At 34.2% G+C, this 16,666-nt stretch overlaps 1 protein-coding gene and 1 long non-coding RNA gene across 18 annotated transcripts in view; one reads left to right on the plus strand and one right to left on the minus strand.

Moving 5' to 3' along the window:
• The window catches only part of KCNT2 (potassium sodium-activated channel subfamily T member 2), a 147,299-nt gene that overhangs the window by 34,079 nt on the left and 96,554 nt on the right, over window positions 1–16,666 (plus strand). For all 14 annotated transcript variants that reach the window (XR_010833067.1, XR_010833068.1, XR_010833069.1 and 11 more), the window contains 5 exons: window positions 5,030–5,129; window positions 8,839–8,895; window positions 9,772–9,820; window positions 12,029–12,088; window positions 16,575–16,649. Coding sequence is in view for 11 of the 14 variants with exons in the window: in XM_048053619.2 (XP_047909576.1) it covers window positions 5,030–5,129; window positions 8,839–8,895; window positions 9,772–9,820; window positions 12,029–12,088; window positions 16,575–16,649 (341 nt within the window). In the remaining 3 variants the exon portion in view is untranslated. The remainder of the gene's footprint in view (window positions 1–5,029; window positions 5,130–8,838; window positions 8,896–9,771; window positions 9,821–12,028; window positions 12,089–16,574; window positions 16,650–16,666) is intronic.
• The window catches only part of LOC106041592 (uncharacterized), a 259,478-nt gene continuing 252,923 nt past the window's right edge, over window positions 10,112–16,666 (minus strand). For 3 of the 4 annotated variants that reach the window (XR_010833072.1, XR_010833073.1, XR_010833070.1), the window contains 2 exons: window positions 16,063–16,116; window positions 10,112–10,431 (listed from right to left, as the gene is read on the minus strand). This is a non-coding gene — a long non-coding RNA (uncharacterized lncRNA). Of the gene's footprint in view, window positions 10,432–13,966; window positions 14,007–16,062; window positions 16,117–16,666 lie in introns of those variants that run through there. The other variant, XR_010833071.1, reaches the window with a different exon arrangement.

Genomic DNA, 16,666 nt, shown 5'->3' on the forward strand with positions numbered 1-16,666 from the left:
ATGGAAAGTCTCTGTACAAAATCTCAGCATGCACATAACAAAACAAAGGAGATACATAAAGAACGATTTCATACTCTGTTTAAAAAAAGCTTTTTTTTCTCCAAAAAATGAACTTTTGCTCAGTTAGGGATTATTAAGTTATATTAAATTTACATTTTAAGTGTAATTAATTGCACTATGACTTCTCCAATGGTTTTGTTTCTACTCTACTTTTTGCCCTGTGACTTTTAGTCTCAAGTAGTTTATATGTTTATAGTCTTCAACTTTTGAGGTAGTTGATATAGCATGTAATGGAGTAAGAGATAAAAGGAAAAACATTCTGAACTAGGAAAAGAAAATATTACTCCTGGCCAGAGATGCAGTAAGCAGTAAATAGCTTTCTTTTTGTTCCCTGAATTAGTCCATAAAACAGATTTGGTGCACTCCTGTTTACTTAGTAAGAACATCTATAAAATTAAGAGCTGACTTATTGTAAAACTCTTCTCACTGATAAGATAGGAAGGTTCTCAATACCTACTTGCTTGAGATAAGGTCAATAATTCCCCCCCCACACTTAGATCTTAACAGGATTAAAAAATGCTTATTTTGATGGCAGAACTGAAGACTGTACATTTAAAAATATAAGTTGACAGCAGCACAAAATGAAACCTGAAGTTAATTGATTAGTTAATTTGCTAATTACTTTGGCAAGTGCTTACCCTTCTGGCTAAGCACTTTAAAAGAGTCATCCTAAGTTATTACACTGGGACATCTCTCCTAGGTTATGATTGGAGAAGTATGGACTATGGAAGAGGAATAATATGGAAGTTTGTATGAAATAAAATCATTTATATTTTCAAATATAAAAACATCACCCTTTAGATCTTAGTATTCAGTGAAAACACTGAAAGCCTTCTTTCACTTACTAGACATCTAATTCCCATTGTTGCTGATTCTGCTGACACATTTTCCTCAAATTTTTAGATAGTATAGTGAACATTTGGAGTTTGATTTAGTTAAACACTTTTCACTAATCCTCAAGACTTCAGGTAGGTTTAGGTCAGAAACAAGAAGTAATATCATTTGGTCTGGTGATATTACTCTAGAATTTATATTAATTTTCAATAGAATACTAATTTATTTGGTCATAAAAAGACCGGTAGCATGAAATATCAACTGTTTCAATCATTATTCCAATTTTGAAGGCATTTTTATACACCAGTAAAATAATAACTAAAATCTAATGTCAGCCTAGCTACCACCCACTCTTTCTGCAAACAAGTTTATAATCAAAGTTCAAACAATACACATAATGCATTTTAAAAAGGTGTTGGTCAGTCACAAATAAAACACACTTGTAAGACTTGCTTGCACTTGCTGAGATCACACACAGCTTAAAATAAGTCTCAAAGGGAAAAGATAAGTGAAATTTCAATTCAGTGGAGAAGGAATAAGACAGATAACCATCATCAGGATATGAATTATTAACAGTATACTTTGATCCAACTCCTAAAGCCAACTGCTAGTGAGATGATTTTGCTAAAAACTAAAACGTACGTAAAAGACCTGCAAGGAGGGAATAATAGAAGGTGATGGTAAAATCTTCAGCTGCTGTCCCTGTCACTTGTGCTTTGATTTAGATCAGGTCTCTAAATTGGAGGATTAATCTCTGAAAATGCTTGTAAGGGAAGCGTCAAGAAAATATAATAAACAAAAATCAAAGTTACAGTCAGTACTGATTAAGTATGATGTATCAGTCTATACTTAGAACTGCTGGCGAGAAAGATAACAGATACTTCTTCAAACTGAGGAGGAAACATTAACATTTGATGTAGTCATAACTATTTCCCAAAACAAACAGACTTTGAGCCATTATTATCAATTTCTTCTTTTGAAGAAGACAAAGCATCTGTCGCTATGGTTACAGGCACACGGTGAAATTATAATCTCATTAAACAATTCATAACAGTATATGATTGATGTAGCTGAATACAAGTTTCAGACACCAACGTCAAAATAGAGATTCCGTGCAAATGACCCTGCTACTTGAACAGTCTGGCTGGAAATGGGGAAAAAAGAAATTAAGTCAAGCAGACCATGTTGCTCCACTGACAGCACGTAAAATAGAGGACCAAAATAGTCAACCAACAAACAGCAATACAAAATACTTTCCTTGTAAGATAGTAAGCAATGAAAAGTTAAAGTCCAGCCCTTTAGCTAATACCATGACAGCCCACCCCTTCCCTGATTTGAAATCTTAGAACTCCATAATAGTGGAATAAACACATTTCTTCCAATTCACAGGTGTCACCCCTACATTAAGAGGTTATAGAGTATTTTGACCAGAGAATACTTATTTAGTATGCACGCTTGTTATTACAGATTTAGCAGTAGTGACTGAATACACACCCTCTGACAACACATCCGATTTCTAGAGGCTGACACATACAGACCTAGTGTTTTTTTGAAACAGAGGATATACTTGGTCTGTTCTTCCGCATTAATATTGTAATGCCTGACCCAGGCTGATAGGCCTATTGTACAAGACTATCTTATCACCTTGTCAGTATAACCCAGTCCATGATAATACATACTTTGTCTACTCTGACAAGAGCCCTTACATGGAAACCATATGTGGTGCAAAAACCTTGCCTTATTCTGTGGGAAACAGCCATTCCTGTTGAGACATCCAGAGCCTGAAGCACTTAAATATAGACTGGAATAGATCTGGGAAATTTTAATATTGAATATGTAAGTAGTTTTAGCTCTCTTAGGAACAAAACATGAGAGTTTAAGGCAGCAGCCAGGAGCATAGGTCCCATGCATTGATTTAGTTTTCAATCAGAAAAGCACCATTTTCTTTTGGCATTGAAACCAACATATGATTTCAAACAATTAGTAGAACTTGGCACATCATCAACATAGAAAAGAAGCATTTAAGACCAAGTTTAATATTTACAGAGCTAAGAAAAGAAGAAACAAGTGAAAGACCTTTGAACTTATCTAACAAAGCTAGGTAACACAATATGGGCAGGGCAAAGAAATCCAGTGTTTTTGTTATTTTGTTTTTGCAAAATCTGTTATTATAATTACCTCATTGTTGCAGTAACCAGTAACTTTAGCAGACTGCACAAAATTGTTAATGCAGACAAACAATTTACATTTTCTTCACCAACAGGTCAAAAAACATATGAGAAAGATTCTAGCATAGCCAAAAAAAAGTACTGGGTACTTCCTAGCAAAATAATAGCAATAACAACACACTTACCTATCTTCTACAGCCCCTTAATACATTTACTATTTCATTCTCTTCGCTCAGCTTTGGGGAATAAATAGTCTGTGGCTAATTAGGCTTGATAAGACAGCAGGAATCACTTAGGTTAATGTTCACAAACCTCATTACCAATAACAGCTGTGGGACTTCTCATGGTCAAGACATAGGCACAGAATTTTAACCCCTAGTTTACAGATGATGAGATGCTGTAAAAGTCCATCCAGTTTTTGTGCGATAATTGCAGCTTCACAGTTAAATTAATAAACAGTGTTATGTAATAAATTTTAAGGTTTCTTTTAGCAATTGCATGGTAGAATAGTTAAGAATCTAGTCTTTATTTTCCTGTGATTTGCTGTTTTTCTTGTTTTAATGGAAATGGAACTAGGAGGTAAAAAGGGTAATTTTCCAGTCCTGTCTGTAAGGTGTACATTTTGAACAGAGGGCAGAGTGAAGTGAAAAAGTTTGTAACAAAACCATAAGGTAATTATTTCTTTAAAAGAGCATGTATGCATACAGATTTGGATATGCACACTAAACCTATAGTTCTCAAACCATAGAAATAGTTACATCAAGTCCAGCAGGCCTGCTAACATGTTTGCAACACAACAATAAGAGATCTAATCTTTACTGTGACTAGGTACAAATGAAATCAGATCTGTGTGAGACCCAGTCAATCAGTGATGTTCTGCTTTGGACAGAAGGGTTCAACTGCATGGAATTGGACTCTTGGTTGACATGACTGAAAAAAAATAGCTCTTAAGGTTGCCTGCCCCCATTTAACCTTAGTCAACCAACAGTTTTAACTTAATTAGTGAATGAAAACTTAAAAGCAAGAGTTAGATGCAAATATTTACACTGGTAAATATTTATATTTAAGACTAATAAACTTAATAACAAGACCGAGGATTTAAACTCTAATACTCTAATGATTGCAAAACCTGATTAAAATACAGTTAAGTTTCATTGTAATAGACAATGGCAACAATTAGCACTGAATTAAAATGCCCATGTGATAGAACCAACAATCCAAGTGGATCCCTTGGAAGGAATCCTGTTTCTGTGTAGTAGACCTATGTTTGTGAGATATACTGTAATATTTTGTGATAGCATTTAGTATTTGAGACCTATCAGCTAGGACATTTCACTATTCACCTGGTCCATAGAACAAGCTGTTGATGCATTCCAAGTTGTGCATTCAACACGACTTTCATGTGTCCTGATTCTTTGATGCGTAATTATGCAACTTCAATGTTAAATAACTAAAACATAATATTTTATGTTAGGAGAGTATTTATATATTCTGTATGAGAGGCTACTGCATGAAGACTTTCAGATATTTAAATATTTGCCATTGGGTACCCTCTGCCTATGGTTGAAAGTATCTCTTCTTCATGTTACTGTATCTTGCATGTCAAATATTATAGGCCCTTCTGGTTCCCCTTTTGAGAATAAATTCGTAAAGCTACAAAAGATCCAAAGAATGGCCTCAGGAAAGATGAATATCATAGGATAGCTTTGAAACAAATGACTGAATAGATCTTCACATTGAACAGACCAAAACTTAACCCAGAGATTTCTGCAAGCTAGAAAGGGGTACTTTATGTATACAGGCATATTGCTACGTTCTTCTGTATGATATGCCAAAGGCCAATATCAGGGACAGGTTAGTGGGTGACTAGACCTTTGCAGCATGGCTATTCTACTTCCTTTTAGTTCTACCTTAAAAGTGAGTGAAAATATAGTCTGAATTTCTGTATTTTCTTTTTCTTTTAATAGGCCTGAGAATACGATTATTCAATTTTTCTCTCAAGCTGCTAAGCTGTTTCTTATACATAATTCGTGTGCTTCTAGATGATCCAACACAAGGACACGGATGGTAATATTTGTTTTGTTATTTGTCCTCTCAAATGACTGCTTAACTTACATGAAATAAATTAGTTGTATGAATAAATGTTTGGTATCCTGCCAACAGGGATTTAGTTTTATGTCTTCCAGATATTGTGAATGAATTATAAAACTAGTCTTACATTTTGAATGGAAATAATACAATAATATATTTTAATTTCACTGATAAAATAATACTGGCTATTTGTGCAGATACGGTGCAAAACACATAGTTGTGCAAACGTATCTTTCGGTTTTATTACTACATAACATTTTTGTGTATGATATTTGTGTTTTGATTTATATAAAAAAATGAAATTACAGACACCTGAATACTAGTTTATGCAACAGTACTGTAACAGTACTTTTAGGATCTGTACAGAACAGTGGCTCATAGGTGAAAAGCGGGGAGAACCAAGCCAGGAAAAAAATGGGCAGATGAATGAGGAACAGTACTTTGGAGGGAATAAAGAAAGGTTTTCCAGAGAATACATCTACAAGACATGTATTATTTGTTTTGTTGTTATAAAACGTAGGACAGGAGTTAGGAGGAACTAGTATCCACAATAGCTGGAATGGTTTAGAGCTGTTAAGAACCACCATTCTTCTTGGACATGTCCTTATATAGCAGTTTCCTTCTGGTGCATCAGCTGGCAGAGAAACAACTAATCAGTAGTAGTTTTTCAGTAGTTTATTAAGGCTCCTGCCAAAAAATATGTATGTTGCTCTGCAGTTGTTCTCAGACACCTGAATGGAAAGTCCTTTCAATGTTATTTGTAAATAAGATAGTTTATCATATATGGTTCTGACTTATCTATGATACAAATATTAGAAAGTTAGCTGTCTTACTTAAAACCCCAGATTTTGCAGACAAGCAAAAAAATGCATGAAACTGAGCTTTCATGCAAATGATATTGATGATAATTTTATAGCCCTCTACTTTCTCTAAACACTTAGAAGAGAGGGAGACCTAAGGTAGATTATATGCTCATGTTCTGTCATTCTAATGGATGATTTTTTGCATACCTACAATTGGCAGTATGATATTCTATATGGGTCATTCGATATGCTTTTTTTCATGTTTTATACAATCAATCAACAATTATAGAAGAAATGATCTTGCAATCCTGTATTTCAGTTGTATTTGTATCCTGGATATACTGAATCTTTTAAATTGTGAATGCTAATAAGCACCACTATTTTATTAACTTACCTGCTTGTGCCTGGTGGACACTGCTGCCTGTCTCATGTGCCTGTACGTAAACTCCCTAAACTTTCAGTAAGAATGAGTTTGCCAAAATGGAGTTTTAATATTCTCAATAGGCCATAGCAATCAAATAGGGACCACATTAGCAAAAAATTGCAAAGATCACAGTGACTTCCTGGGGCAGGGACACACAGTCTCCACAGTCCTATGTAATCCTGATCAGGTCTTGCTGGTTTTTCTTGTGACTAATATGTCAATCATTGAACAATGTAGTCAATTGTCCTCTCTTAGCATGTTATTTCAGAGTATGTGTTGTCAGTGTGATGTTGTATGTATCTGGTAGCCACTGATGTAAGTTGATCATGATCTTCAGAGACAACTCTCAAAAGATTGTTCAAGTTACTGCATTTAATACTTTGACAGAAATATGCAAACAAATTTTCATAAAATAAAATCACTATGTAGGATTTTAAACTTGACATTATTTGCTATTCTACAGTGAAAAGCAGTAAAAATTCAGGATTTTAAAAGACGTAATGTGAAACGAGGGAGATATTTGGGCATTAAGTTGAGAAGTCTGCACAGGGAGCAATACTTTATAATGCCTCATAACAGTACAGAAGAGCGGTATTAATTCATGTGCAGTTTGCTACAAATACAGCTTTTGCAAAAAAATGTCAAATCCAAGCACTGAAAGATATATATATATTTATATATATATATTTAAAAATATTTGTGGCTACAGAAGGGATTTTGTAGAAATTGAAACAATTACATTATTCTTCTGGTTTTGAATAAATAATGCACTTGGTGTTGAAGTTTGAAGCACAATTGGATAACAGAAAGTAAAATTGGACATCATGGATCCAATTTAAAGTAATGCAATTTTCTAGTGAAAAAGAAACCTATAGTTCAGATGTTTTTGTGACTAATAGTTTCTGGCATGAAGAAGCTGCTTATATTGTCTTATTCTGGGAACTGTAGTGAGCCCAAATGAGTGTTTTACACAGCAATGTTATGGCTGGCTATGTAGAATGGATTAGAACATCATCACTTCTGCCACTGGCAGGTATACTTTGATACTTTTGTGTTCATATGCAGAGATCTTTCTGCAGCTTGCAGGTTGCTTAATTCTCCAGGCATTTCCTAATGTATTTGTTCCTCGAGTCTAAATGTTTGATAAGTCACCAGCCAGAGAGTGTATTTGATATATTACTCCATTGTATTGTGTTGTGGTACATTTAATAGACTAGTTAGTTTGTTCTGTGTATATAACACTTGTCTGGCTGAAAAGTATCAGGTAAGTCACTTCTACATGCTCACCAAGAACCAGCCTTAGTAGTTATACCAGACAAACAAACCCTGTGCCCAAATAGTACCCCATTTTGTCAATGGTTTTACCTATGTAGATCCCAAGGGCTTGATACCTACCTGAACTACTGCCATAATGCATTTTTACAATTGCTGTGAAAAAAAACCATAATTCCTTTCTAGACACTGTGTCACAGTCTGTGACACTGTGTCAAAGAGGTTGACTTTAAAGTGACAATTCTGGGAGGAATGTTTTTCATCACAAACTCTCCCTACAGATTTATTGCCTGTCTCAGAAATCCTAGCACAAGTTAGTGTCTTTAATTTACTCCTTCAGGCACAGCAGATGTACAGAGAAATGCTTACAACATAAAGTGTCCTTATTAATGGACACCATTTAGCATCTGTCTCGCTCATAGTCGGTAAAAATACCACTATTACTTACCTGTGGTCCACAGATTCCTTTCTTTTTTGCTGACCTTGCTTGCCAGGGACAAACAAGGATATTTACCATCATTTTCACAAAAATATTTTCCCACATCCTTACATGACTGTTAGAAGGAAGGATTTGTACCAGCAATTCAAGGAAAGAGAACATCATATGTACATAGCAGCTTTTATTTTTTATTTTATTTTATTTCTTTACATCAAGGTCACCAGCCTTCGGTAATTTCTTACTCAAATTACTGCTTCATGAAACCCCAGCCCACCTCAACTCCTCACAAGAGGTTATGAAGAGTAGCTGGATGCAATCTTTGTTGCTGAGAGTATGGCGAGTGTATGTGCTCTTTCTATGCCAACCTGTGTGACCTGTGTGATAGGGTTTCTAGTATGTCTAGATCTTTAATATCTATTGTATACTTAGCTCAGGTTTTGAAAGCATACTTTGTTATATTGTTTTTGAATTGGATCATGTCTGAAAATGTCTTTAAAAGATGTAACCTAAAATGCTTTATAGTCTTTATCTATGGATACAGAAGACATACAGAACTACTTTTTAAAAAAATGTTATTTTTAAATGTCTATATCCATTGTCTAGTGTTATAAACTATTGCATGTATATTACAGAACACTGTTAACAATGTAACTAATATGCTTTTCCCTCATATATTTTTATGATTGTGTTCTCATGTATATGTGCTAATGAAAATGAACTTTCCATGGATGTGATGACAACTATCAGTAAGGAATTAAACCGGGGTTGTTCCAATCAAAACTACACACCTGGAACAATTGATTGGTGAGTGCCTAGTTTGAAAAAGAAAACCAGAAGTCCACATAATAGTGGGAAGGGGAGGGGAGCAGGAAGACAAATACAATTCTGTCTTGAATGGTGATATTTTAACAAATAATGGTGACATTTCCATAACTCTCAAGCATTTTCAAGTTCCTGCATATTCAAAATTGAGTTTTAAAATCTAATTATTTCTCTGATTGTGTGACTGAACTGTTGGATTGGATGCTGTTGCAAGATCTGACTTCCTGCAATGCTTATATCTTGCTGAAAAACAAAACAAAACACAAAAACACCCTTAAAAAAAAACAACAAAAAACACCCTTATTATTTAGAAAAAAAATGACGACTAAGAGTAAATGACTAACAGTAACTTACTGTGCCATTAAGGGTGCCAGATTTCAGTAGAGCTCTATCAAGTATTATTGGGTTTAGTAAATACTAAAACAACATAAGATTTTTCCAAGATATGACGGTTCCTATGACATAGTTACCATTTATACCATTATAGAGATGATAACAAAAAATTCAAATGTAAAAATTGCCAAATTTCTTTTTCCTGGAACAGGTCATTATTCCTCTGCATCTCTAGAATCAAAACCTCAAATTGATTGATATATTATTTCTAGAATCATAGGAGATGAACTAGCAGCCACTGAAGACAGTAAAATACTTTGATGTTACTGGGTGTTGGATTATTCCTATGTGAACTTTGTGACTGGCTCTGGATTAGAAAGACAAAGAAGGACAATACTCAGATAGCTACTGATTTAATTATTGAGATTTTAAGTATAAGGTTGCTGTAATTTCCATTGACATACAATTTTTCGAAACGTTAACCAGCTTTTGTTTATTTTTGTATTTTTGTGCTGTAATGAACAGGTCTCCTATTATTTGGGTGAATCGAAGTTTGCCTTTATGGGGATTACAGGTAATATGTAAATGGCCAATTTAACTAATTTCATTTAATAACTATAGGCAATACTGATTTACAGCATTTTAGTGATGTTAAAGGATACGTGGAAAACTTAATGTTAAAGAAATCTACTTGATTACAAATACAACAAATGCATAATGTAAAGATGAGCTGATCTGAGCTGATTTAAATTTATATGCCTTTACAATATATTTATAAAGTATTAAAGCTTATAGCAAAATATTGTAGAATTGGGATAGCCTTTTCTCTTAGAATTATCTAACTCTGTTGAGTCTAGTAGTAAATATTCGTTATAATGATGAGTTTAAATTTCATAATCGCTTATGACTAGCATTCTATGACGTGTTTCCAGGGCTTTCATGTTAAATACACTAAAAAGTTAAGGTTACTTCATAATATAGAAGCCATATGTTTAGAGGTGTATGTTACAAAAAATGCATTACATCAGTCCTTTGTGGGTCTTGGAGATCTTTTGAAGTACTTGGTTCAATTCTCAGTGTCCTGGAGCCTGCTCGCGTTCGAAACTTTTTTTTTGCTCATGGACAGCACTGTAGTCAAGTGTTCTTACCATTCAATGCAGAAGCTGTCACAATTGTCCTTTCTTTCTAAGGGGTGAAAAAACATTTATATGATTATTTTACTGGTAATTGAGAAAGGGGAAGAATGTTTTCATGATTGCTCCATAGCCTGGTCCATAATAATCTACATTTGTTACCTTGAAGAAACATTTCAGAATTCACGTTTTTAATTCACTTCAGGAAAAAAACAACAAACAAAAAAACAACAACCAAACCTGCCTATAAGATGTAATGTAAAGTGAAAAAGATTTCCATACTTCATCTGTATTATATTACAGTTTAGTAATTTTGTCTTCTGGTGTACTGACTTTTTTGTTGCATTTGTTTTTCTCTAAAATAGGCAAAACTACCTTGTTGCTTCTCTTGGAAATGTAACCACCTAACTAAAAATAATAGGACTTTCAAGTGCTTAATGTCTCTTAAAACTGAGCTAATATTTATTAAAAATCATGATTTATGGAGTATATAAAATACTACATTACATTATTTGCACTTTCTCCAATACTTTAAAACCATTTGTGGGAGTTCTCCTTATGAAGTGCATTTTACTACTAAGAATTCTGTAAGCTTCTAGAATATTTATACCATTATATTCTTGCACTATGCTTAGTGCAATGCCACTGTAGTGATTTGTACCCCTGTGCAATATACTATTTTACTAAAGAATCCCTTGATGAAAGTACCTTTCAATTCCTTGCTTAAAATATGCAGTTTGAATAAACAAAGTTTGACCTAGACACTCAGATTGCTCTATTCAATTGAATTAAAAAATACCGAGGAATTTAATTGCTTATGATTATAATCTTATTCTAATAATTTTATTTAATTAATATCAGAATTTATATAAATGTGTCTATGTATGCATGTGTATATACACATGCATTCACAGTAGGATATATATGAGAGTTTAAAAAAAAAAGATTTATTTTTATTTGAGAAACAACATGATTGTATATAAAGATGTGTTACTTATTTGGAGAAACACTGGCTGACTGTGTGCTGGGCTCCCTATAAGCCATGGAAAGGCGACTGAGAGAGCTGGGGATGTTCAGCCTGAAGAAGAAAAGGCTCCCAGGAGACCTCATTGCAGCTTTTCAGTGCTTAAGGGGGGCTTATAAAAATGATGGAGAGCAACTTTTTGCTTGGGTAGACAATGACAAGACAAGAGGGAATGGTTTTAAACTAAAAGAGGGGAGATTCTTCACTCAGGAGGAAATTCTTCACTCAGAGGGAGATGAGGCACTGGAACAGATTGCCCAGACAAGCTGTGGATGCCCCATCCCTGGAAGTGTTCAAGGCCAGACTGGATGGGGCTTGGGTCTAGTGGGAGGTGTCCCTGCCTATGGTGGGAGTTTGGAACTAGATCATATTTAAGGTCCATTCCAACCCAAGCCATTCTGTGATTCTGTGTTACGTTGGAAAAGAGCAACGGGACTCAAGTCACAGCCTATGCTTTAGTCAGAAAAAGGAGTATTTAAGCTTCATGCTAAATTCTGTTAGCTGAGATGAATTCAGAGGATGCATGGAAACACTTTTATATTATCTTATCCTTTTCAGTGTGATATTTTATGTCATATTCTGTAGAAGCCAGTATTAATATAAATATTTTCTCTCTTCTCTTAAGGTTTCAGTGGCTTTAATAAGTCTCTTTGAAACACTGCTGCTGAGTTACCTAAGCTACAAGGTAAGTACTTTAGTTGCCTGACTTGCATCCCCACTGAATCCAAAGCAAGAGTGTGTGCTGCTTTTTTCAAATCAGTACAGTGTTACCAACACTGGGACACAGCCCCTAATAAGAGAGAGATGCTAAGAAAGTGTCAGTTTTCTGAAACATTCCTTTTGATGTTATTAATATACATACTAACAGTAGACCACAAAACTGCAGTAAAAGTTCCAATGAAAATCATATTAAAACAAAAAGTAACTGAGTTAAATATTTCAATATGATATTCACGTGCCTGCGTTTGAGTCCACATTGATATACTAGTAAAAGTTTGAGAAAAATACACATATAGAAGACAGGATACAGAGGACAGGCAGCCCTGTTCTTGTTTCCCAAGTTGATAGGCAAATGGTAAATAGCTAGAAAGTGGAAGTCAGTAATTGAATTTCCATTTTTTAACTTTGTTCACTGACACGTTGTCATTTGAAAATTTTGGATTTTGGATACCAATTTTCAAGTGCACAGTTTTATATCTGTTTTGAGTTCTTAATACAGTGGACACGTGATTCTCATTGATATCAAATCTGTACCTACTCAATATCTGTAACTTATATTTCAGGCTTCTAAAACTACACAACAAAGGCTTAGGCCAAGGCAGTATTTTTTATTTTATTTTATTTTTTACAATTAACTAGGTACCTACATATTTATGTCATCTATCTCTCTGATGGCATTAGGCCTTGAAATCCTCTGATAAAAGAATGGGAATAAAATATACTTTCGTATTTCATTCTCCTTAGATAGTTACATTCTCCTAATATATTTATAGGATTTTCATCGTGTAATTAATTAATTTTGTTAACTGATATCCTAGTGAGTTTTAGCATTTTGACTATCCAGGGAAAAAAAAAAGATTAAAATAATGTATAAAATTTAATGCAAAAAGACTTGGTTTACAAAGCTGAAAATATCTTGGAACACTGTTTTTTTATTTCTGCATTACTGCCATTCAATAGCTATAAGAGCCACTGAAGTTACAGAATGGTATTTTAGTGTACTTATCAAGGCATAAATGTTTTCCTTAGTGCCCGATAATGCTGAGAGCCTTAAAACTGTCTACTAGCTAAAAAATGTTCTTCTTAATCCTTGTAAGCAGTATATGCTATTTAGGTGTTGCGGTTTACAAATGCAAATCAATTGTAGGCAGAAACAATCCAAATTAAATTAACACATCTAGTGCCAAAACATGATGAGCAATTGCAATTTATACAGTTCCTGAATTTAGTAGTCAGCATTTGATCCCTATCCCCTGTGCTTGTGGTATGCACCAATTTCAATGAGTACGGAAGATGAGAGAAATATTTGGAACTCAGCTCCAATGAGAAGTTACTTATTATTGTACAATGGGTATAAAGCTGTACTGTCCTGAGTTGCCGCACATACCTGTCACAGAAGTTGAGGCAATATTAGGGTGGCGATATTTCTACTCTCCATAAGGGAATAAGACTAATATAAGGAAGAATAATAGTACTGAAATGCGGTTAGGCAATCTACCAATGCAAACACCTCCTTCCCTTTATTCCTGTCCTGGTGCTTAAAATCTGGAAACATCATGATAGAGACATTTACCCCAGTTTTACAGCAGTCTCAGTAAGCCAGAAAGGCTGTTATTTCAGATGCTGTAAGGCCTTTCCACACAGACAGGAAGACTGCAGGAGTCTTGGTGTTTGTAAATCTGTGACAGACTACTTATTTCATGCTACCATTTCCAAAGCTATTAGAATTTAGACACAGGTCATAGGACAAGGAGGAAGAAAAAAACACACATTGCTAGGATTTCACAGATAATCTGTGAAATAAATAAAGCAGTCATTTAAGAGAATACTCCAAATAATTTACCGTTCTGATGCTTGGATGGTGACCTAAGATGTGATTCAACCTGCAGAATATTGAGGACATAATAGTATGTCACGCTACAAAGATACAGTGAATTTGCATGTTTTATTCCTTTTATATGGTGAGAAAGGCAAAGAACATAGCACTGTATTGCACCGCTGAACACTTAGATCCAAGAAAGAATGGATTACAATCTATATTCTCACAGCTTAAGACATTACATGAAGGTTTGCCCTTGGCCAGAATTCTGAAAAATGTCTACATTAGAAATGTTCATTGCCAAAACTTATAGCAATAGTTGGACAATCCTCCTATATCACTTGTGCACAAGTAGTCTTAGCTGCTTGTATAAGTACTGTGCACTCTCACTACAAGAGGCAATTTTGCAGAAGACATGATGTACTTGTATGTGGGAGCTAGAACCTTAAAACGGCAAGCATCGCTACGTCCCTAGAGCACATTGTCACAGGCATTTTGCCTGCAGAAGTAAATTATGTGATGCTTCTTTTTGAGAAGGCAGAAAAGATAGCTCTTAACATTAAAAATGAGGAAATTAGCAAAAACACAGAATGGGTCAGTTGTTAGTAGGTACGAAATTTGAAAATCAAATTTCATTTTATTATTCCTACAATTAAAAATCAGTTTAGAGTCTCATAACTTCAGTTCTCCGTGTAGGGCTGCTTATCACACAAAATATTAAAGATTATTCACATATGTCTTAACTGCCAGCAGTTACAATTACATGGAAGAAAATAATCTCTGCACCACAGGTACAATGGTTTCTAGATGCAAAAGGGAAAAATAGAAGTAGAAAAAGAATGTTATATACAATGCAGCTTAATTTTAATTTGCTATATCAGATGGTTATTTTAACAGGAAAGATTAATATATAATTGCAACTGAAAATATGATGCTGTATTGGAAAATTATTGCAATATTATAACTGCATATGCTGCATTGTTATTGCATTGCCTATGATGGACTGTTAATATACAGAGTTAGAAAACCTGTAAGTCACTTAATTTTAAATACCTTATTTCTTAAATATATGGATTTTCATCCAAACATCTAATCATTTACAATCACTGCCCATATGTGGAAAAGATGGTATTCCCATTCTGCAGCTAGTGGTAAAGATTAGGAGATCTGTACTACTTTCTTTGAATTATGTGGGAAGACCTCTGATTTCATGTAAGCACAATCAAGGTCCAAAAAGTGTGCCCTGAAATGAAGTGTTTGTGGCAAAAATATAGAATTTTGATCTTGTAGTTATAATTCAAATATTAAACACTAGACTGTCTCCCTTACGTCTCTCTCCAAACCAGTTGGGAATTAGAGGATACAAAGTAAAGGTAAAAGAGAATAAATGCAAAGGATGGAAGGACTCACTATAGAGTACAGGTATATTTTCCTAACTTAACTGCATTCCTCGTTTTAATACTTATTTAATTAGTATCTTACTATCTTAATAGTAGGATTGGAATTAATAAAGAGAAACATGCAGACCTCCGTGACTGACTAACATGCAGAAGCTAATGAAATAAGATTAAGAGAAAACGAGCTGGTATTTTTCTTTTGGAAAACAAAACATTTATACTCCTCTTTTACTTTATATTCTGCCCTGAGATTCTATCAGAAGGCTGTACAGTGATGTGGCTTATCATTCTACATAAATGTTAATTTCGATTATAGGGCAGTCACTTGTCCTTTTGATTAAGGATAATCAAAACAAAAATTTTCAGAGTAGGACACATCTTTTGCATATGTGTCTATACAATTCTTATACTGCACTGGAGCTTTGTCTCTAGTTTTTAGGCAGTCGTAAATAGTAAGTACTAAAGTGAGAAAAACTTTGGTGCAATCAGAAGCTAAAAAAAAACAAACAACACAAAACAGCTAAAGCATTGCAATGCAGAATTTTAGAGATTTAGAGTCTTCTAAGTATAAATAATTGCAGGTAGAATTTGCCAGCAGGCTAGGCCATTACTTGTATGAAGATTCAGTGAAAAACTAGAATTATTAAAAAGATAAATTCTGTAGGACAGGAGGCGTATCTCCTTATCTGTGTTAGTGTCATGTAAAAATAAAAGTAAGCCAACCTTGGAAGAAGAAAAAAAGCAGTCACAGGATCTCTGTGTAGGATTCCAAGGTACCTAAAAATGCAATAGAAGGAAACAGAAACATTATTCTTTGAAAAAATTGAAAACTTAATTTCATGAAGCTCTTCATTAGCTGAGAGAATGAGTTGACTAGTTAATGGAATTAGAATTCTTCATTTGAGCTGTCTTACTAACTAGGTCATAGCAAGGAAATATGGTCATATGGAAGCAGGGAACTGCTGTAGTAAAAATACAGATTTAAAAAGTATACACGTGAGGTAAATTATGATAAACAGTAAGAAAAATAGTTAGGCCATAGTGTCCTATATTCTATTCACATTTTACGTGTGTGTTTACATCCGTGAGACAAATCATCCTCCTGAAATTCAGCTACTAGGAGAGACTCCATATATGGCGTTGGAATATTGCATATGTTCCTTATCAGACTTACACGTAAACTTACTGTGTTTATATATATATACATATATATATTTCTTTCTTTTTCTTTGAAGGGAAATATCTGGGAACAAATTCTGAGAATACCCTTCCTACTTGAAATAATAAATGCTGTCCCTTTCATCATCACGGTAAACCTATTTGAATT

Source organism: Anser cygnoides, chromosome 8, assembly GCF_040182565.1.
Source record: "Anser cygnoides isolate HZ-2024a breed goose chromosome 8, Taihu_goose_T2T_genome, whole genome shotgun sequence".
Taxonomy (NCBI): Eukaryota; Metazoa; Chordata; class Aves; order Anseriformes; family Anatidae; genus Anser; species Anser cygnoides.